This window comes from Rhinolophus sinicus, chromosome 5 (assembly GCF_057876585.1).
Source record: "Rhinolophus sinicus isolate RSI-liver-muscle chromosome 5, RSI-T2T, whole genome shotgun sequence".
NCBI lineage: Eukaryota > Metazoa > Chordata > Mammalia > Chiroptera > Rhinolophidae > Rhinolophus > Rhinolophus sinicus.
The window spans coordinates 6,547,991-6,570,820 of record NC_142505.1 but is presented as its reverse complement, the minus strand read 5'-3'; the positions used below and the strand labels follow the sequence as shown (position 1 = coordinate 6,570,820).

The 22,830-nt window shown below is 53.7% G+C and overlaps 1 protein-coding gene across 3 annotated transcripts in view; it reads left to right on the top strand.

The window, feature by feature from the left end:
- Nucleotides 1-22,830, top strand: part of BSN (bassoon presynaptic cytomatrix protein) — an 80,763-nt gene that overhangs the window by 24,856 nt on the left and 33,077 nt on the right. For 2 of the 3 annotated variants that reach the window (XM_074312315.2, XM_074312314.2), the window contains exon 2: nt 12,682-13,090. The exons of the other annotated variant lie outside the window; for it this stretch is intronic. In XM_074312315.2, the coding sequence (XP_074168416.2) occupies nt 12,682-13,090 (409 nt within the window). The remainder of the gene's footprint in view (nt 1-12,681; nt 13,091-22,830) is intronic. 3 annotated transcript variants of the gene reach the window in all.

The window sequence follows — 22,830 nt, the reverse complement described above, 5'->3', positions numbered from 1 at the left end:
CCCCCCACATACAATAGACATAGTTTTGGGATTCCATTTGTTTCCCATGAGAAAGGAGGCAAGGGGTCTCAGGCTAGGCGGGAGGTTTCGCTGAAAGTCTAGAAGAGCAGGCTCTCGGAAGCTCACTCACCCGGGTGTTTCCAGGTGCAGCCCAGTGCCCTGTGTACAGCAGGTGTTCAGCCTGTCCATGCATTAATGATGCAGGCCCTGGGTTATCTTGCTAACTGCATGGTCAGCCCGTTTTCCTGTCTGTGCTTGGGGCAGGGCAAGGCGTGAAGCAAGCCCTTCACCATCTGTGTGGGCTGAGGACTGTCCTGGAACCCCGAGGGCTGGCTGAGTGCCGAGTCCTCAGCCCTGGTCTGAAGGCTGGGCAGGAGCTTTCAAGCTTTCTGGGCCAGAGTCCTGGCTTCTGCCCTGTTACGATTGGAGTGGGGAGAGTGGGGCCTGCTGCCTCTGTGATCACAAAGACTGATGGTTTTCTCTTAACTCATCTTGACTTCCCGGTTTCAGCAGAATTGGGACGAGAGCTCATAAGCACCGCACTGTCCCCTTGGCAAAAGGCTGTAGTAGTAGAATTCGCTGGAGCCAGAAGTGGGGAAAAGCTGGCTCAGCTTTATGTAATGACTCCTGACTCCTGATTAGAGCTTCCTAGCTTCAGGCGCTTCCCCCTGAGCCAGAAAACTGGGACATTTCACAGCTCAAAGTTGTTCTCATGTGGGGTCCCAATGCAGATGTCTGCAAGCCTGGGGCTAGGTGGGGACCTGGAGCTGCTGTGGCTTGGGCTGGACCAGAACTCCTGGGCCGTACTTGGGAGCCATGGCCGTCCCGCAGGCAGGGTTGGTAGATGAGAACAGAGGTGTGGCACTGGGGCCAAGGCCCTTGAGAAGGCTATGGAAAGTGGGGTGAGAATTCGCTGTCTAGCCATGAGTCCCCTCAGAAAGCTGAGCCTGGTAGGAGAGTCCCTGGGGGTATCTAGTTGGCCTAGAGGCATTCTTGAAGGGCGCTCCAATCACCACAAGGTGGGAAGGCCAGAAAGAGCCTTAAAAGTCACGGGCTTTGCACATGCTGTAGGCTTTGGTGCAGGGTAAACTGTGATTTGTGCAGCAAATGTCAGCGTCCTGGGTTTAGTCCTTATGGTGCCCAAAGGTTGGGACACTTGTTTCCACTGGTGTCCCAGGCCCAGCCACCCGGAAGGCCTAGGAGGTGATGGGGAGAGCCCTTTAAGGAGCTGCTGACCTGGGTCTCAGCTCTGGGTGGTGACTGGTCTAGCCACCTGCCTGTCTCTGGCGCTCTTGGCTCCCAGCGTGGCCCCCCCACTCCTCGGGTTCCCTCAGGGATCTCCTACTGATGAGCTGTTACCCAAGTCTGATGAATAAGTGGGGAAAAGGACATTAGGGCACTAAAAGCAATAACACTCCCTCCTACTGAGTTCTAGCTATAAAAAGCCAGCTCCTTTATGCACTGTAGTAAAACCCAGTCTTTGGATTCCTTTCCCTTGGAATTTGTGATAATTGGCTGAACCAGGCCTTTGTAAAAGGTGAATGGCATAAATATGACTGTTTAGCTCACCTACAAGAAGTTGCATTCAAGCCTTAGCAGGGTCATTTCCTACAGAGCGTGCCTAATTACAAATTATTTTTTGTCAATTCATTAAAACAGCCTGTGGAACTTGTGCTTCCTTTGACTGGCAGACAGGCTGTATCCACATAAGATTCTGGGAACCCCTGCCCTCCTGGGGTGCTCAGTCTGACCTGGGAGGCAGATAGTAAACAGCCTGGTGGGGGACGTATAGCGGGGAGAGCCCAGGAGGCTCCCCAGCAGAAGTCGTGTGCTAATGGGACTGTGGAGGTGGTCACTTAGCCCCCCGGAGAGCCTGTGGGCATGGCTGCAGGAAAGACCCTGGCTTGTCCAGGGCTCCCAGGCGTTGGGGGCATGTGGGTGGTGCCCAAGAGACAGGCTGGTGTGATAGGAGGGGTCTGCTGGCCACAGGCCATACCAGCCATTGAGGACTTTGGCCTCCATGGGCCTCAGGAGGCTCTGAAATCAAGCAAACATGTTTAGGAATGAGTACTTTTCTTTTTTCTAAGGAGAAGAGCTAATATTTAGGTCAGATTTATAAATGGGTCCATGCTTTAGAGAACTTAGAACTTGCACAAGTGGAAAACCGAGGAAAACGGCATTTGTTTTGGGTTGTAAATGTCTTCTGGTTAAATATGATGAATTCAGGCCAGCCCAGGGGCTCAGGCGGTTAGAACTCCATGCTCATAACTCCGAAGGCTATCGGTTCGATTCCCACATGGGCCAGTGGGCTCTCAACCACAAGGTTGCCAGTTCGATTCCTCGAGTCCCGCAAGGGATAGTGGACTCCGCCCCCTGCAACTAAGATTGAACATGGCACCTTGAGCTGAGCTGCCTCCCAGATGGCTCAGTTGGTTGGAGCACGGGCTCTCAACCACAAGGTTGCCAGTTCGATTCCTCAAGTCCTGCAAGGGATGGTGGGCAGCGCCCCCTGCAACTAAAATTTAACATGGCACCTTGAGCTGAGCTGCCGCTGAGCTCCCGGATGGCTCAGTTGGTTGGAGTGCGTCCTCTCAACCACAGGGTTGCCAGTTCGACTCCCGCAAGGGATGGTGGGCTGTGCCCCCTGCAAACAGAAAACGGCAACTGGACCTGGAGCTGAGCTACGCCCTCCACAACTAAGACTGAAAGGACAACAACTTGAAGCTGAACGGCACCTTCCACAACTAAGATTGAAAGGACAACTTGACTTGGAAAAAAGTCCTGGAAGTACACACTGTTCCCCAATGAAGTCCTGTTCCCCTTCCCCAATAAAATCTTTAAAAAAAAAAAAAAAAAAGAATATGATGATTTCAAGCATCTGTGCAATCTCCTGACAGAACTAACCAAAAACTGCAAGAAGAAAAGAAAACTCTATCTTCAACAAAACTAAGAAACACCTATATGCTGTAATGCAATGAAAAAGGAATGGTTTCCAAACACAGAGGAAATTTAGTCTGGGATGAGGGAGAATTTGCGGGGGCCCCGGGGGTGGAACCAGGGCACGGAAGTCAGAGTCCAGAGGGCCAAACCCAAGAACACCCTTCTTGGACCAGTTAGCAAAGGCGATATATATGGGGACGTTTAGGAGTGTCCTTGAACGCTGTGTGGTGCCAAGGAGTTACTAGGGGGTGGAATTGCCTAAGGAGTTGAGCAAGTGGGGGGAAAGCCGTGGGCTGTGAGCAGCCTGGACAATGGGATGACAAAGGAAATTAAAAATAGGTATAGTCGGCATTCCTGGAGAAGAGAACAAAACAAGTGGGACAGGGAAATAGTCAAAGATATAATAGGAAACTTTTTTCCTCTGAAATAAAGGAACACGTGAATCTTTAGGTTGAAAGGACATACTGAATTCCAGAAAAAGTAGGTATGGAATATTCAAACATACTGAACTTCAAAGAGAAAAAATGAATTCTATTGTATCCAGAGGAAAATGTTAATACACCTCTAAGGGGAACTAATCAGGCTGGCACAGAGCTCTCCGCAGTAATAGACGATGCTAGAAAACAGAGAGGCTGTACCTACAAAGTAAGTCCTCAGGGAAAGAAAGTGTGAACCTAGAATTTTATATCTGGTCAAGCTGCTGTTCAAGTTTAACGATCACACAGATATGTTTAGACAGTCAAGAGCTAGGAAACATGGTTCATCTAAAAAGTGAACTCTTTTTAGATGAATGGATGAATGGGTAAAGGAGTAGTAACCCCTTAACAGAGTCCTTACACTAAGGTGCTGGCAGCTAAGGCTCAGGCAAGCCAGCACCTATCCAATATCTGCCACAAGCACTGCAGTTCAAGAGACAGTCAGCCTTCAAAGTTACACTGAGCTCGTGGCATTTGATGCTTCAGCTGACTGAGGCCCACATATAGCTCTTATGACTCTGGGAACACATGGGAGAGAGGTGAACATGGGACTGAGGGGAAGATCAGAGATAAACACTGCGTGCCTCTTCTGGTGGGGATGAATTTGACCTGCGGTGGGCTGGCCCAGTTCTGAGTGAGACCCTCCAGGAAGCTGGAGATCACTTGAGGCGGGTCTAAGGGCCTGGGTTCTACATTATGGATGACAAGTCCATGGCCTTTGTGCCTTGTATGTGCCCTACTCCTGGGTTCATGACAGACCTTACTAATTGATGGCAACAGTCTTTCCCATGGATGCTTATCAAACCCAGCCCTCTAGGCAGCCACTGCCAAGTAATGGTGTAGAGAAAAACCACCCTTATTTCCCATCCTTGTTCTGGACTCTGGAGACTGCCTGGGCCTGAAAGGGAACCAAAGCCAAATCAGGTTGTCCTGAGATGCTGTCACCGTAGTGGACCCATGTAGGACCCATGTAGGGCTGGGGAATAAGGTCCCCAGGGCTTGCTTTCCATGCAGTTAAGGCCTGGCTCCCATCTTGCTCCCTGCCTCCCGCTGGTCCCTTCTCTTATGCTGGCAGCTTCTCCTGGCCTGTGTTTGATGGCAGCAACTCCTATTCCTCCCAGTCTCTCTTGCCACATTCTCTGCCTTCTTGACCCACCTGCAGTCTCATCCCATGTTCCCTCAGCAACAGCACAGCAGTCAGAGTTCACTGCCTTCAACATGTTCTCTCTTGGCGCAGATGGACTGGCCTGGGACCAACTGAAGCTTGTTGTTTGGCCACAGGAAGAGTCAGCTGCTAGTTTCTGAGTGGAAAGGATGAGTGGAGGTGGTGGGTCTCTGGGTAACACGAATGGCTTCTTCACGTGGGTCTGTCTGCTCACGGGTGTGTGTCTATGTATGCCCAAGAGCATCAGCACATGCCTGCTGTGGGGGCTGCCACCAGGCTGGTATGGTGCTTTGTTGCCACCTGTACCAAAGAGGAACTAATTCTCTGTGGTCTTTTGGGTCTTAGGACCTTACCCTCATAGTGGGCAGCAGCTTCAAGGGGCTGGGAAGCCAGGAGGGGAGGATGTCAGCTGCTTGGGGAGCTCTGCTTATGGCATGCCCCCCTGCCCCCCCACGAATCCTGGGTGTGGCATCTTCCAACAGAGTGTCTCAGAGGCTGAGCCCACGCTGCTGTCCTGTGCAGTCACAGCCTCCTCCTGAGTGCTGCCGTCACTGCTGCAGAGACCCTCAGCGCTGTGCTCTCTCTGTCAGTGAAGGGAGTCCTTCTTGTTTCATAGGTAGCCAGGAAGGCTGGTGAGGGCAGCCCCCAGTGGCCTGGAGCTTCCTTGGCACTCACCTAAGTACACCTTCAATGGGGCAGGGCTGGGGGCAGGAGAGAATCTGGCCTGAGCAAACAAATAGAGACACCTTTAAAGGTGAGGAGATTAGAATTTGCTCAGCAGTGGCCTCCAAATTGGGGCACACGTGCCAAGAAGGAAAGGGAGACAAGACAGTCAGCTGAGGCATGGGAAGAAAACATGAAAATGCCTATTTATATTTAAGCCTATATATATTCATCCTTCTGAACTTTTCCATTTGGGGAGGTGTGTTTTACCAGTAATATACATGCACGGACTTGGTGGGGAAATATTCATATGTTGGGGACATGCAAACATGTTTTATTGATAGGGATACATGATCAAAAAAGCAGGAGGCCTGAAAGCTGGGCAGGTTGAGAAATATTTTCTTGTGTGAAAACTGGACTATTTTATAAACTCCAGCTTTGTGAATTCTCTTATCCATTCCTAAGCGCATTGCTCCAGCACCCAGGACCTGGCCCTTGGTGCTCACCATTCTGCAGCCCGGTCTCGCTGTCCGAATACACAGGGACCACTGGGTTGGCCCTGGCCCTTCCTGGCATGGGTCTCAAGGGAGAGGTCCGCTCCCAGCATCTGCCCAGCCGTAATTGCCTATTACGTAAAGGTCAGCTGTGAATTTATCAAAACCTTGTTTGAAGCTGTGGGACTCTTCCGGCTGCTCTGACTTAGAAAAACAGTTTTCTTAAGTTCACTCCCTTCCTGATAAACAAAGACAGACATTTATTGGTGTGAAATATTTCTCTTTCAAATACCCCACTGGAGGCAGTGGGGGGCATGCCCTAGAATGCGGCCGCGTAGAACCCAGCGTGGTTCCCCACTGGAGCTCGCACTTCTCCAAGCCGCCTCCTGTCTGCCTCAGCCTGAGCAGGCCCTCCCTGAGTGTAGGCTCATCTCGCCCTGGTGGCCCTACCCCTACGGATATACCTGGTACCTGGAGCATCTTTGGTCACTGGAGCTTGTGGGCCTCATGCCTTTCCTGGGCTTTCTGACAGAGGGGAGCCCAACTTCTGACCAGTGCATTCTGTGTTATTTCTCCCATCAGTGGTCATGGTCATGGGACAGGAGGCTGCTGGGGTGCTGAGGTGTGCAAAGGGGGAGGCTGACTGAATTGGTTCTGAGCCCCTCCCCAGCAGCCCTCCTGTGGCGGGGGCTCCTTCCTGCCCTGCTAAACAGCCTGAAGACTTGTTTCTGACTAGTCAATAGCTTTAAATGTTGAAAGGGAAGAAAGCTGGTAGAAATCCAGTCATTTTGATGTCCTTTACCTTTCTTGTCCATCTTTAAAAAGTATCTGTCCCCAGATAAGGCATTTTAGTCTCCCCCTGCTTGGCTTCTGGCCACTCCTTCACGTCTCTGGCCTCTCCCTCCTCCTCCACCTACCTGTCCTCTGCTGTCTTCTGCTTAATGGCAGCGCCTCTCTCCCCTCCTTGCTCATCTGTACTTACCCCGCCCTCCCCAGGATAACCTCACTGCTGCTGGTCCGTATTGATGAACCAGGTCTTCCCTGGGGCTGGGCTGGGTCCTGCCTGTGGACACCTCCCTCCCCTTTTCCTCCCTCTCCCCGCCTCCTGGAGAGCACGCCCCTTCTCTCCTGAGGAGCTCCTGGGCTACTCCAACCACTGCTTGGGACTTGTGTCCAGGGCTGTGTCACAGACCTCCTGGACCTCCTGCCATGGGGGGGACCCTTGTGTTGAGCAGGATGGGAAGCTGGCCCCTCCCAAACTTGACTGGGTGGGGAGAGGGTTTGGTCAGTCGTGGTGTGTGGTCCTCATGGGTGTAACCCTTTCCTCCGTGGCTTCTCAGCCTTCAGGAACATAGACTCCTCATAGTACACTGTTGACTGCTCCTCCTCCTGGGAACTTTTCTAAGTGTGTGTGTGTGTGTGTGTGTGTGTGTGTGTGTGTGTGTGTGTGTTCTCCTTATTCTGACTTATCTGTTTCTGGCATCTCTCCTGCTCCCATAAATGTTGCTGCTCCCCCCAAATCCTTCCTGAACCACTGCTCTCTGTGTGAACTTTCTCCTGAGGGTTGCCTGTGAATTGAACCCTTAACTCTCATAGATAAAAATATCTGGACTTACTTGAATTGAACCCAAGCTCTGACCCATCTCCTAACGCCCCCCACACTCACTCAACAAAACCAAACCCAACCTCGTGATTTTGCCATTTCACTCCCCATTCTCCACCCACCAATTGGCGTCTCCCCCTGGATTTCTCATCTCAGTCAAGCCAAAATAGTCCTGCTGAATCTGGCCTCCCTCGGTCCCGAGGAACTATCTCTTAGGCCTTATTCTCACTGGTTCCCTACCTCCACCATTTCCTTGACACACAGCCAGGGCTTGGCCTTGTTTGAAAACCTTAGAGGCCCTGTTCTCCTGGCCTATCCACGTCAGCTAGGAGCCCCCCACTTCCTCTAGGTAGTTCAGTGCACACGAGTGCCAGGAGCTGTTCTAGGTGCTGAAATCTCACTGACTTAACGCCTGCCCGGCACAGCCACCCATCTGAGCATGCTCTGTCCTGCCTCTGGGCCCTCGCAAATGCTACCCGCTTTCACCATAGTTCATCTGGGGAGATAGTTCATCTGTTAAGACCTGGTTTAGATGCCTCCTCATCCTCAAAGTCTTCTCAGGCTTCTGCCTCTCCCTGGACGACGTGGAGATGTGTCTTGCAGTGATTTGTTTGCACATCTGTCTCCCTCTAGACTAGAGGCTCCCAGAGGACTAGATCCCTGTCTGATTCATGTTTTTAAAAAATAATCCTTATTAAATATTGAATAGGTATTTATAAAAAATATAAGAATATTTGTAAAATATGTATAAGATGTAAAGATAACAATACAGTGAACACCTGTAGACCCACCTTCCATTGTAAGAGACATAATCCATTCATACCATTAATATTTCTCACAGGGCCCGGACCTAGTCCAGGGTCAGTAAGTGTTTGTGAGTGACTGAATGTCCAAATGAATGAATGAACCTCTGTGCTTTTCTCAATGAGTCAGCATTGCTGGGCAAACTCCAGGTGAACTGGTCATAACTAACTCATGTGTCTGCCCTCACCCAGCTCCACTCCATGAGCTCACTGTACTGCTCACACATCTTTCCATTTAATTCTCTTAAGCTTATTGAGTGCCCATTCAGTGCCAAGCATGGTGCTGGGGCCTGGGTGACAGTGGGGAGACCTCTTCCTAGGGAGCTTCCACTTAAACAGTGCTTCAGAAAAAAACAACAACCAAACGGTAGTGCTTCTCCCTCCTCTACAGCCTCGCTGTGCTCCCCCAAAGAGACGGTGTGACAGTGGCGAAGGGCATGGACTGGTGGCTTTGATATTGCAGTCGCAGCTCCACCATTCGCAAGTCAGAATGGCTGTACAAGTTACTTCACTTCTCTGTGTGGCAGTTTTCTTGTCGTAAAATGAGCAAAATGGATCCTCCCCCATGGATCTGCTATGAGGCTTCGAGGAGTTAATATGTGACAGGTGCTTGGCACACGTGGGGCCCGTGGTGACGGCTCAGTTGTCATTAGTGCCTCTGTGGTCCACTGAGTGGGGTTGAGGGTGAGGCTGGAGAGAATTCCAGGTGTCATTCCTGCAGTTCTCTCCTCCAGGGAGGGCCAAGCGCCAGGATGGTCACGCGCCGTGTTTCCTCAGCTCTAACACACTTTGGGACCACATTTTACTGTTCTGAGTCATGATGTGCCTACAAACCATCCATTCAGGAAACACGTTGTGCATCCAGCGTGTGCCACGCACTGTGCTAGGCTCTGGGACACAGCTGTGGGGAAGGCACAGAGGCCCTGCCCGCACAGAGCTGTGAGTCTAATTCCGGGATCATCGAGGGTATGCAAAAGCAAGACATGTATTACATAGGGAGTTGGAAGGTCCCCAGTGCCGTGAGAGCAAAGAGGCAGGAGGGACAGAAGCTGCATTTTAAATAGACTGGTCAGGGACAGTGTCCCTGAAAGGATGCCACCAGAGCAGGCTTGAGAGCATGCAAGTGCCAGCAGATGCAAATGCCAGCAGCAGGAGTGGGCCTGGCATAGGAAAGTGGAGGGAGGGAGGGAGGGAGAGAGCGAGTTGTTGGAGATGAGACCAGAGGGAAGGGGCCGAATCTCGTGGGCCTCATGGACCATCACAAAGCCTTTGGCTTTTCGTCTGGGAGGGAAAGGAAGCCATTGGAGGGTTTAGGCAGAGGAAGCAAGCGGTCTGATTTATGTATCTAAAGGATTATCCTGGCTGCTGGATAGAGACGGCCATTGAAGGGCGACTGGGAGCAGCCAAACTTGTGCGGGACTGAAAAAAGAGGGGACAGTAGCTTGAACCAGATGGAGCAAGGAGGCAGTGGGAGTGGCCAGACTGAAGCCAACAAAGGTATTGGTGATTGACATGGGATGAGAGAAGAAGGGAGTCAGAAGTGACTCCAAGGGGAAGTCTGGGAGGAGGACCCTGGGGGACGATCAGGGGCTCAGCTTGGACACATCAAGTTTGAGATGCCTGTAAGACATCTCAGTGGAGATGTAGAGGTGGCAGTTAGATGGGGAGAGGTCTGGGCCAGAGATACACACTGTGGTGTTTCTGTGGGAAGTGGGATTTGAAGCCTTGAGTCTGGGTGGGCCCTGAGCCTCAGGGATTGTGTGTACTCAGAGAAGCTGACATGAACGAAGACCTAGTCCCGCCGGTATAAGAAGTGGGTTCTGGGGTTGGGAGATGAGGCAGCAACTGCAAAAGAGTTGAGAAAGATGTGGCCAGGAGGGAAGAGGTGTGTTCCGGAAGGCAGGTGGAGACGTTACTTCAGGAAAGAAGGAGCATGCGGTGGTGTCAAGATCTGCTGCTACAGAGCAGGTGGTGTGAGAAACTGAGAAGTGACTGTTGGATTTGAGAACATGGACGCCATCGGTGACTGGGACCTGAGCTGTGGAATGATAGCAAAAGCCGGGTTGGGTTAGGTTGAGAGGAGCAGGAAGTAGTGAGTGGAGACAATTCTTTTAAGTTTTCCTGTAAAGAGCAGCAGAGAATGAGGCAGTAGCTGAAGGGGGAAGTGGCTCAGAGATTGTTGTTGTTTTTTAGGGTGGGAGAAGAATGTTTGTATGGTAATTGAATCCAATAGACAGGGAAATGGGTGATGAAGGAAAGGGGAGAATTTGTGAAGGTGAGAAGTGGGCCTTGGGGACGGAGACAGGCAAACAGTGGGGGACAGATGTCAGGAGGCTGTGGATGTGCAGATTCCCCTCCAGTGGCTCCCACTTTCTCCTTGACATGTCAAGCAGGTTGTCAGTGACAGTGAAGAGAGGGAGGAACCTGTTGGGGGCTTGAAGGTCAAGGGGAAGGTGTGGAATCATCCAGGAGGACAGGAGAGAGAAGGGATGACGGACATGCATTGTGGACAGGCTTCAGGCCTGGGGGGGTGGGGGGGTGGGCATTGCCTTTGCAGACTTTGCTGGGTGCAGAGGCATTGTTTATTTGCTGTCACCACAGCTGAGTTGAAGGTTAATTTGAGTTTGGATCCTTAATTGTCACATTAAATGTCCCCAGAAAGACTACATTGTGATGACCCATTGAATTAAAAAGTCAGTGTGTACACAGGAGATTGCCTGTCACATATCAGGCAACACAGATACAGTAGAAATTGCTCAAGTTCTTGGAAGAAAGCACAGACCTTGCACAGCTTGGGAGGGGGGCTGCAGTCCCTTCATGGGACATAAAGGCCTCATAGCTTCTGACTAGCTTGCAAGGGCCATTTTAAAATTCCAGCCCTGAAAGATTTAAGTAAAAAATGAAACTATGAATTTAACCAAGTGGCAATATTTCTTATGATACCTGGAAATTAGTCTCCTGAAAAGCCCTCGCAGCCAGGTTCTGAGTGTGGGCCAGAGATGGTGTAGCCACCACCGTCCGGGCCCTCGCAGCTGGTGGCAAAGCTGGCCCAAGGGCTAGGCCCGGACACTGGTTATCCTGGTGCTGAAGAGAATGGCAGGTCTGTGAGACTAGCTGGATGGGTGTGTACTGCTGTTAGCTGACGAAAGAAACATTTGATGGACATTTAATAGCGTCTCTTTTGTTCTGCAAGAGTCTTTATTAGACAGAGGGTGCGTCTCTCCACCAGCAGTGTCCCAGAAGGGAGGAAACACTGCAGAGTATCTAGGAGTGGGCCGCCCCCGGTGGGCTCCACTGCCCTCTGAAGTGGCTTGTCCTAAGATGTCTTACCAGTTGGCTCCTGAATCTTATTGGCAAGCACATGGCCTTTTTATAAGGGCAGCAAACAGAAGCTTCTGTCAGTCAGCCCCTAAAAGGATTGGGCACGGGGGTGGAAGGCCAGGCCAGACTGCCCCGCGGGCAGCTGTGGCCGAGCCTCCCAAGTGGCTCTTGGCCAGTGTGCCCTGCTGTGGGTATCCACCCAAATGAATAGAGACTGAAGCAAGTATAGAATTTCAGGAAAGTGATAGAAAGCATTGCCTTTGGCTTTTTGTGCTCAGTTTCTTTCGAATTAGAAAAGGAAAACTGGCAGAAATGAACTTAAGTGGGGTCAAAAGAGAAAGAATGTAAGAGAATGGAGGTTAGCCTGACGGTTTGCCTTCTACCTCATTGAACTACTCAACCCTACTGGCTCGGCTGCAGCTGGGCCGGGTCAGGACGGAGATGGGGGTCACACACACCGAACCTCCTTTGGTGGTTCCCCCGGGGCTGGGTCCTAGGACTCCAACCCCACCCAGTCTTGCACTAGCGGAAAAGTAACATGAAAAGTCACATTTGACCCATCTTGATGGACTTGGTCTGGCTTCAGGCCTGCTAAAGGGTTTCCAGGAGAAGGCACCTGTGACCCTGCTGGAGATGGCATTAACTAGGCATTGGAGTGCCTCCCCCACCCATCTCCAACTATCTGGGGTCAGCCTCTGAAGGGGACATGTCAGAATGTAACAGCCCTGCCAGGGCGGTAGCTCTGAACTTGAGCTGTATCTTGGAATCACCTGGGGAAGAAAAGCTATGAATGCCAGGGTCCTGCCCCAATAGAATCGCATAGAATTTGTCTGCGGTGCCGTCTGAGAGTCAGAAATTTAAAAATCACCTTAGGTGTTTCTAACATAGATGGGTTTGGAGCCTTGGTACTCAAAGCATAGTCTGCAGACTGTAGTACAAGCATTACCTTAGAGAGTCTTAAAAATGTAGACCCCACCCCAGACTTACTGAATCAGAATCTGCACTTTATCAGGATGTGACAGGGGACACTCATGATCCTACCACATGGCCTCGTGCTGAGGTTCACGGGGAGATGCTTGTCAGGGCTGAGCACGGTCGGCGCTCAGCGAATGGTGGCTGTGATCCCGCCGCTGGGCAGGAAAGGGAGTGGTGACGGGGCTGCAGGCGGCTTCTCTCAGATGTGTCTCTAACGTAGTCATTTTCAATGTCATTTCAGCCTTTCCAGGAGACTGGACCCCCAGGAGCCCTTGGGGAGCCAGAGAGCAGCTTCCCCAACCCCGAAGCAGGCTTCTGCTACTGCTCCTGGCCACGAGAGCCCCCGGGAGACGAGGGCACAGGGCCCAGCAGGCCAGGACGCTGCTGGCCCCCGCAGGACGCTGCAGGTAGACAGCAGGACACAGAGATCAGGGCGCTCCCCCTCTGTGTCACCGGACAGAGGCAGCACCCCCACATCACCCTACTCCGTCCCCCAGATCGCCCCTCTTCCCAGCAGCATGCTGTGTCCCATATGTAAGACCTCGGACCTCACGTCGGCCCCCAGCCAGCCAAACTTCAACACCTGCACCCAGTGTCACAACAAGGTCTGCAACCAGTGTGGGTTCAACCCCAACCCTCACCTCACCCAGGTAACCACCTCTGCGCCGCTCCCCACACCTACCTTCTCACGCCTTCCCCGGTTCCCTTCCCCTGTCACCAGCTCTCTTTTCTTGCTCATTTGCCTTGGCCACCAGTCTCTGTGTCTTTTTGGAGTCATTTTGGCTCCAGATGTAGTGGGGGACAAGGCCTGGCCTCAGGGTCCCTGTACCTCCTGAAAGCGTGGGCAGAGTCCCAGAGTAGAATGCTTTCTCACCTGGTCCAAGTTCGACCTGGAAAAACGATGTTGGGAGGGCCAGACAGTCCTGTGGACTTTTCCCAATGGGTACCCCTTTGGAGAGGGCCCTGGGCAATGGCAGGGCCCCCAAAGAGGCAAGTTTCCCTGGTCATAGGCCAGCCTGCCCCTCACAGTGGGCCCTGGAGGGGGATGCTGGTGAGGGCAGCCAGGCATTAGGGGAGGCAGGAAACCCTGGAAAGCTCCTCCTCTGGGCTCCCATTCCAGTTAGCTGGGCCGGAGCAGCTGCCCACCCCCAAAGAAACAACTTTGGGGTAGAGACCCTAGTGGGGGGCCACGCCTTCCTAATGAGTGAGTGTCCTACACTCACCAAGAGGCCGCTGCAGGCCCATTTCCATCAGATTGGCCTCCTTTCTCCCCCAGAGGACCCTGGGTCTACAGCCCCTGCTCGGGTTTGTTCAGGATGGTTTGAGTTGCTGCGGGACGCTCAGCCAAGCCCCCAGAGGCTCTCTGGTGAGCTGGAGGCAGGCTGCTCCAATGTACTAGCTGAGCTGGGGCCATGCCTTTGAAATGAACTGAGTGGGTGTGCCAGCTTCCTCCCTCTTCTTCCGGGACAGCCCATAGGAGTCTCCGGTTCTCCCCCCAGGGCTCTGCCCTTGGGCAGGATGGAGAGTGGCTGACTGCAGGCCCCCATGGCTGTCTCTGGGCTGATCAGCAGCAGGAGCTGTTTGGACCACATGGGAGGGGGCATGAGTGAGAATAATTGTTCGCGGGTCGGGGACTATTTGTGACATGAGGTGCTGTGGGTGTGGGACGTGTGGTTTGCGAGAGGTAAGTGTGAGATTCTGAGGAAAGAGCTGCGGGTGTGGGGAGATGACTCAGTGCATTGGGAGTCGTTCCTGGAGTGTGGGGGCTTCCTGAGGAGGAGGGCACACTCGTGATTATTACATCTGGGATTAGAAACAACCCATCCCTGCACTGATCGGTTAGGTAAGTGTGTGCTCTTGAGGATGGAGAAGTGTGATGGACGCCAGAGCCGCTCACCTGTGTGTTTCTGCCAGGAGAAGCCAGAAGCACCTGGCCTTGCAGGAAGCTGGAAGCTTGGCAGGCACAAATGAGAGGTGTCACTGGGGGCGTCCCTCCTTGTGCTGGCCTTGCCCTCTGGATGCCAGCCTCTCTGAGATGCTAACTCGAGCTGCAGGACCTGAACAACTTTGGGTAGGGTGGGCAGAGATCAAGGGAGAGCCACACATGGTGGCACCAATTTCCTGGAGGGCATCCCAGTCCTTACCACACGATGGGCTCCTCCAAGCCCAGGACCTTCGGCAAGGTGGGAAGGGAGCCAGGCTTTGACTGTGCCTAGAAAAACAGCAGAGTGGGAGGACACCCAGTCCATCTGCTTCCTTGTGCGGGGAGGAAGCCAAGGCTCAGGGCCAGGAGGAAAGGGGCCTGAAACTTCCTGCAGACGCAGTGTTTGGAGCAAAGCAGGCCTCCTGGCCCGGTACTTCCAGCATGTGCTGGGCAGTGGTCTTCGCGGTGAGACTCATCAGGACCTTCAGCAGCCAAAGGGCGCCGCGACGCTCCCAGGCCCGGCTGCAGCGGGCAGACTTCCCCAGACTTGCTTTTGTAAGCCATTAGGACTGCTGCTCCATAGCGCCCACTTTGGGAAATGCTGACCTAGTCCATTTCCTAGCTTCTCACCTGGTGGGTGCCCTTTTCTGCCGGGGTCTCCAAGCAAAACCTTTGCTTCTCCACGGTTGGCTTTCAGGGGTGTTCCCGTCAAGGAAAAGGAACCTTTGGCACATATTCCTGAGGGACTGGCAGAGCTTAATTCTTGAGTCAGAGCAGGTGCTCTTTGTCACTTTGCTAAGAGCAGATGCACCTCCCTGGTCATGTTTCCAGGTGATGAGAAAACAAGTTGGCAGATTTTACTGATAGACCCACGCTGGCCAGACCACATATCTTCTGGCACCTCTAACTGGACATTCTGAGGGTCCCTGTCTAGAGCTGGGAGGTTGTGCCCGAAATGGCTGGTGTGGTTATGCTGAGCCCTGGTTGAGGAGAGCTCGCAGCCTGCACCCTGCCTCGAAGGTCCCAGAAGCCTCCTCCTGAGGACATGTCAGCAGGATGCGTTGTGCAGCCAGCCTGGAGAGGGCCACGGGCCACACAAGTGACATGCAGGGGCTGCTAGTGAAACAGCTCTTGGGTCTTTGGAAGTGTGACCAGGGAAGACGGGCCTTCTTTCATGTGTGTCACAAGTAGAGAATCACTGGCTGGTTTGTAACTCAAGTTGCAGCCCAGGTTAGGAGTGTGATAGAACTAACTGCTGTGCCCAATGGCTCCGTGAGGACAAGTGAGCAGAAAGGCGGGGAAAGATTGGCACCCCTGGGCCGATGATCGCCAGACGCAGCGTTTTGTTTTTCTGTCTTCTGACATCTGGCAGGATCTCTTCCTTTAGCTGGATCCTGCAGGAACAACAGACCAGGTCTGGAGATGTGACTCACACACAAGTAGAACAGTCAGCGCCATTTGGCCAGAGCAGTGTCTGAGATCTGGAGCCGCTGCTTTTCTGGCTAGTGGACCGAAGCTTCCCCTGTCAGCCCTGGAGCTGCCGGATGGGAACTACACTCCAGACACGACGCCCGCTGTTCTGCCCATGCTCAGGTTGGCCAGCTCTTGAGGCTGCGATGCCATGATAGGAAGATGCCTGCCCATGTACTTCACTCGGTCTCTGCGTGCCTGGAGCACATGGGGACTGCGGGAAAGTCAGGGAAGGAGCTCAGTGCACCCTCTGTTTACAGTGGAGGAGACCAAGTCTTTGGAAGTCTTGGCTTATTCTGGGTTATCCTGGAGCAATAGAGCAGGGGGACCCAGAACCAGTGGATGGATGTCCCGTTTTCCCCTAGGGCCTCCCAGCCCCATCTTCTCCGGCCACAGTTCATTTTTGCTCAAGCTGAGGTGGTTCAGAACAAGCAGGGCCATCTGGCCTCTCTTCACGGTGGAGGCTGTTTCTTCCTGGGGTTCTCTAGTCCTGGAGCTCAGAGCGGGTAAATAATTTAACCTGTTTGAAACAATTCCAAAAGACTGGGGCTTTCCTCGTGGGGTCTGAACATTCATGCCAGAAACTATCCCTGTGCGGAGGTACTGACCAGGAGGCCAAAGGTGTCAGCTTTGAGCACATTCAGTGCCCAGTGATGGGGAGAAGGCAGGAAGATGGTACTCCTCTTGTCTCCCCAGATGTGGTCTCTTAGATAAGTACCTCAAACTTCCTGAATGTCAGATTTCTCCAGAGGAGAAGCAGTGGTCCAGGGACCAGCCTCAGTGTCTTTGTTGATGCTCCAAGCCCGCTCAGGGCACTTAGCTCACCTCTCTGCTCTTCAGTGACTTACCATTCAGGCCTGCCACCCTTTTCTCCTCCGGGAGGGAGACCCTTGTTACTCTCGTCAGGCCCCTATTCTGCCAGCTGGAAGTAGGAGACAAGGCATAGCCATGAGCCCGCTGGGTGGAGGGTAGGAAGGCAAGGTTGGGGTGAGCAGTAGGGATGGGAGTGGGCTGCTGGCGAATGTGAATGGTGGCCTGGGACAGGCATAGCCCCTGTCTGCCAGCCGCCCAGAGGCCTCCCTGCCCTGCTCAGAGCAGCCCCAGCAGCACATCCTGGCCTGGCCCTTTGCCAGATGTGAGTGTGTCCTTGCCCTAGGAACAGCGTCACAGGAGTGAGTGCTGTGCAGACAGGGCTGACCGCACACCTGTGCTTCCAGGCTGGATCGGCAGAATCCTTCCACAGTGCCACGTAAATCCAGCCTGCACCCGGGAGGCCCACTCTCTGCCCCCAGGGGGAGGGGCAATAGGGTTGCCACCCCATCTCCAGCCTTCCAAGTCCAGGCAGCCCATCCCTGCCCACCTCCCTTGCTCTAGTCAGAATCGCTCATAACACTTCTAAGAAAACTACGGAAGAGTGATCATGGCCTTTCCTCCCCTGTTCTAAGGTCTAGACTTGGCTGAGACTAAGCCAAGGATGTTGAATCCCCTGTGCCTCCCTCCCCCTCAACCCCCATTGGCAGGCCATGGGCTCAGGCACTTACTTACCCAGGGTGGGCGGTGTGGAGAAGGGAGGGAGACGACGCAATGGTCACAGTCGTCTTCCTCTCCGCCTGCATCCCACTCCTTTCCGGCACTCTGGGGCTGGGGCACCAGATGGCCCGGGGGTGGTGCTGCAACTGCAGCAGAGGTCCCTTTGCTGGAGCCAGCAGCCTTGCCCTCTTCCCTCTGCTGCCTCCTGGCCCCACTGCCACCTGGGCCGTGAGGACTGAGGGGCACCTGTTATAAGGACATGGATCAGCGGGGGGCTGATGAGAGGCAAGGTGTCCTACTCCTCCCGGGGCCCAGGAGGAGGTGATGTGTGCCCAGCCTTCCCCTCTCCACCTCCAAACAAAATACGAATGGGTCTCCACGGGGCAGGCCCTTGGCGAGGCCTTACTCCCACCATACGTATGTCTAGTCCTTGGGCGGTTTGCCCTGCAGTAGTCACTTTGATCCAAACAGTCTCCGAATCAGTAGGAAAATGCCCCCCCACCCCAAGCTTCAGCCATTCCACGTCCCAGGAGACAGAACCCTCAGCCTCCCTGCTTGGACCACTTCAGGGTGGAGGCCAGAGCGAGTGGGGACATGCGGGAGAGGCAGCCGTGCGGGAGACGGAGCTGATGTTCGGAGGGAGCTCACACTAACTTTTAGCTGTGAAACAGGGCTGTAGAGTTATCTGAGAACGAATGTCAAATTAATTCAGACAGAAAATATGCAATTTTATTCCTAAAACACCTGCTTTTACACGTGAGGGCAAAAGAAACAGAATGAAAAGAGAATGGACTGAAAATGGTAGCAAAAAGGAGAAAGAAATAAAATGAGAACGGGCAGAAGGCTCAAGAGGCGAGAGGCAGGAAACAGACAAGACGGAGCTAGGCAGAGGCAGGAAGAGGCAGAGGAAAGCTCGGTGGATGACCAGTGGCTGGCTCGGTGGTTCTGCTCTTTCTTCTACCGATTAAGCTCAACCTTTGGCCTGGGCAGCCTGCTTGTATCCACTCAGTCACAGGGTGGTCCTCTCTTTTCTTTTCTCAACCTTTCCTCCCTCCAGAAATGCTTTTTGAGTCCTTATGTTAAGCTCGGAACTGCCCTTGATCCTGGAGAATCGGGCCGAGCTGAAGCAGACGCGTTGCTCAGCCCTGTGGGCCCATGGAGAGGCAGCACTTGTACCGATAACCACACGAGCAAACACATCGTCCCACCTGGGGTCAGGGCTGAGGAGGACCAGGAGGAAGGCTGGAGCAGGACTTGGTGTGATGCTGCGACAAGGCTCTCGGGGGCTTCTTCAAGGAGGGGAAGTTAGGCCGCAGGATGTTAGACTGAAGCTGGGCTGGAGACAGGTAGAGGTAGGGGAGGCTGAGGGGAAGTGTGTGGTCCACATGAGGGCCTAGAACAAGCCAGCTCCAGGGTGGCGGGGTGCCACAGCCAGGACCAGAGGGCATGCAGACCCTGCTGGGTCTCTAGGTGTGCTTTCAGGGGTTTGGGAAGGTGGCAGTGGGAAGGTCAGACGCGCAGTGAAAAGCACCTATTTGGAAATAGATAACGGTGATGGTTGCTCAACATTGTGAATGTAATTAATGCCACTGAATGGTACACTTAAATGGTTAAGATGGCAAATCTTACATTATGTCTCTCTGCCTCTCTTTCCATATATATATAAAACACACCCCCACCCCTCTGGCTGCTGTGGGGAGAGCAGCCCACAGGGGCAGGGGTGGGTTTCCAGGAGCAGGCTGGGGCTGGGGTGATGGGGTGGAGAGCTGCGGACTCCTGGTATATTTTGGAGGCCAAAGAAACAGGTTTGGGCATGGGGTAGGGGATGGCGATGGAGCACTTTTCCATCTGGGCCTGTGAGCACCCAAGTGGAGTCTGGTCGGCTGACAACAGTCACAAGCAGATACTGACACCAGTCTACTTCCCACTAAACACGTCAGCAAGCATATCGTTAGCTCGAGTATTTATTTAAGGTTTTCTTAAAGGTTAACATTGACCCAAAATGAAATGTACAAAGCTTAAGTGTACCATTCAACGAGCTGTGAGGAAAGCATACACTGTGCCACGCAAACCCCTCTATCAAGACAGACACTACTTCCATCACCCAGAAAGCCCCTTCAGGCCCCATATTTGTCCTTCCTCACCCCTCCGCCCGAGACAACTGCTGCTTTCATTTTTATCTACCATAGACGAATTCTGCCCATGCCAGACTTCATATAAATGAATCCTACAGAATGTACTCTTATGTAAAAGCTTCTGTCACTCAGCACAGTGTTTTCTGAGGTTCATCCATGTGGACAACTCTTGAGAAGACCTGGCTGAGAAGGAGCGGGGGGCACAGACAGTAACTGGGGAAGCTGTGCAGACAGGAGAGGTTCCGAAAAGCAGGAGACACAACAGCACTGAGTTCTAAGAGGAAAGGGATGCCTCGGGGTGCGGGAGATGGGGTGTGAATGAAGGAGTGGGCCCCCGAAGAGGCAGGTCTAGATCCTGAGTGTGGAGGACGTATCTTACTGTGTGGTTCCTCTTTAAGACGTCGGAAGCAAGGCCATCATTTGAGCTAGAAAGCAGGGGACGGGGACAGGAGAAAATGAACCAGCCATTGTGGAGAAAAGCTTCCTGGAGAGATGGGGTGAACTAACCCCAGGCAGATAGTGGGGGCCCAGGAGAGGTTAGGACATAAGTTAATTTACAGTGGAGCCCATTAGCCTGGGGCCTATTCAGCTGCTTGGGTGTAAGCTTGGAGAAAAGGTAAGCAGTTGGGTCTCGTTCTGAAGCAGACAGGTCGAGAGAGCACAGACATTTAGCAGAGTGACTGGAACGACAGACCAGATCCAGCTGGGTAGGAAGAGATGTGAAGGCAGAGGACCATGGATGAAAATAAAGCAGAGGGTCAGTGGCGAGGTCTCCACAAGTCCACGGGGCTGCTGGGGAGGCTGGGGAATGACCTAGGAGGCTGGAGGAGCCAGGTGCAGGGCCATTTTGGAGGAGACGCAGTTTAGGGTGATGGAGAGGGTGAGGCTGAGGGATAGAGGTGTCAGGTGGAACAGCTGGGTGGGGAGAAGGGTGGGGAAGCCAAGGGCTGAGCCCCAGGTGCCCCAGGGATTCTAAAGAGCCGCAGAGGCTTCCCCACATTCAGAAGTCCAGGAAGTGCAGCTTCTGAAGAGGAGTGTGGGGATGGGGTCCAGGGGAGTGGGCTTGGAGGTGTTCCAGGGCGCAGTGGGTGGGCCTGGAGGGAGGCGGGGAGGCCTCCTATGTACCTAGAGATCAGCAAGGGAATGGTTTCTTTTCCTTTCATGGAGCTCCAAGCCAGTGATGCGAGGCTTTCAGCCTCCACTCCCCAAATCCGGCCTCACATGTTGGGCAGGTTTCCAGGGCCTCCCTCAGGGTCTGGACCTGATGAGATTGGCACCAGCCTCCCCTGTGGGCCAGGCCTGGCGGATCTAACTCTGGATCAGTGTGCCCTGCACTACAGGACCTGTGGTGCCTGCCCCAAAGCCTGAGGCCAGCCAGCCAACAGGTGAAGCACATTTTTGGCAGACTTGAGGAAGCTGGATGCTGGGATGGGGCAGGTGATGTGTCCAGCGCCATGGGCAGTGCAAGGGCGCAGGCCACCCTTGTCCAGGGGTGACAGTGGGATATGTACCCGCTGTCGAGGCCCAGCTAGTGACCCACAGCCTGGAAGAGCATGGTGGGGCCCTCCCAGGAACCTCTGGATTTGACACCAGCAGGGGAGGCTCATTTATAGGCTGTTTCTGTGATGTTTTAACTTGTACCAAAGTGGAGAAAAGCGTGAATGTGGCATCAGGCATGATGTCAATGCAGAATGATCTGACACTGAATGGCCGCTCTCCTAGGGAGGGCTGGGCCTTGGAGGCAGACGCTGCTCTCCTGCTCTCTGCAGGAAGGCAGGCTAAGTGACGTCTGCAACCCTCCCTTCCTAGCTGGTGGAGAGGAGGGAGGAGAGCGTGGAAAGAGAACCTGTGACTGCTGGGGGCCCCCAGAGCTTCCTGGCAGGCATGGAGGTGGCAGTGATACGGGCGCCACCCCGAGCAGAAGCAGCTTCCCTGGGCGGCATCATGTGGTGCCAGACGTGGCAAGCAAGGCTAGAGCCCACCCTCTGGGGCTAAAACATAGGATGGTAAGCTTCAATGTCACCAGCATCCCTGTGAGAAAAATGTCTAAGCCCCTCCTAAGAACTGTCTCCACTCTCCTTCCTGCCCTAGAGCCCAGAGCCCAGGGAGCAGCAGGGAGTGGCCACTGCAGACAGATCATACCTGGCTGCTCATTCAATGTGTGGTTCACAGAGCGCCCGCCTGGTCCCCAGGCCTCTGGTGGGCAGTGCCACCTTAGCTGCTCTTCTGCTCATTGAACAGTCCGAGTAAGGGAAATTTTCAGCTGAAAATGGCTCTTCTCGGAGAAAAAGTCCCTTCAGAGCCACAGAGTCCACCAGGCAGTGCCTTTCTGAATCCCCAGCAGGCTTCTGGCAGAGCAGGCAAAGCACTTCTTGGCCGGCACACCTCCCTGAGCTTTCCCATTCCTTCTGGTGAGAGGGGTCAGCTTGACAAAAGCTAGTGTCTGGCAGAGCCATCTGCCTCAAGGTGGCCCTGGGAAGTCCCCTTAGCTCTACCATTGGCTCTTAGGACGTGAAGTCTGTGGCTGGTGGCCTGCCCATCACCTAGCCATGTGTCAGGTCAGGTTCATGAACAGCAAGACCCTAAGAGAGGTTTCCTGTTACACTGGGAGGAAGCCATTCCCTCTCATTCTGGTGGGCAGCCAAAGAGCCACAGGCACTGTGTACAGTTGAGGAAGACTCACTGCTGCTAGCCCCAGGGCCGGGGGAGTGTGCCACAGGCCTGGCCAGCAGGCGGGCTGGAGGTGTACAGCCATCTCTCTCCCTGCCCAGTGTCAGTCTCCATCCCCACACAGTGGTGAGGACCTCGGAGTAGGGTGGCCGAGGTCGAGGATGAGCCTGTCCCAGCAAGCTCCTGGTGACCCTAGGGAGGCAGAGAGGGAAGTCTTGCTGGGGTCAGAGAGCTCCCCCTGCCAGCCGCCTCCTTGGGAGGCCTGGCATGCTGGGCCTATCTGCCTGGGCCTGAGCCTGGGAGGGGTTGGGGGAGGGTGTGGTCAAGGCTCCTTGCTGTCTGGAAGAGGCTGGATAGAAATAGCTGCACCCAGCTGGGCGGTGAGTCACTGAGGGGCATTTCAGCCGGTTTTTCTTTCGCAGAGGTTCTATTTTAGGTGAGATGCCTGTTGACAGCTTGGGTGACGGGGGCGGGGTAAGGGAAAGTTCTGGAGTTAGTGCAGGAGTTTTAGCATATGCCTCACCCTAGTTCAACCCTGTCTAGAACCCGAGGGAGGGTCACCCTGAAGTCCCAGGATAAGCAGCCTTATCTACCAGGCCCCTCTTCTCTGCGAGTCCCGTCTCATGGCATGCTGCAGCCTACAGGTGCTTGACAGAGATGG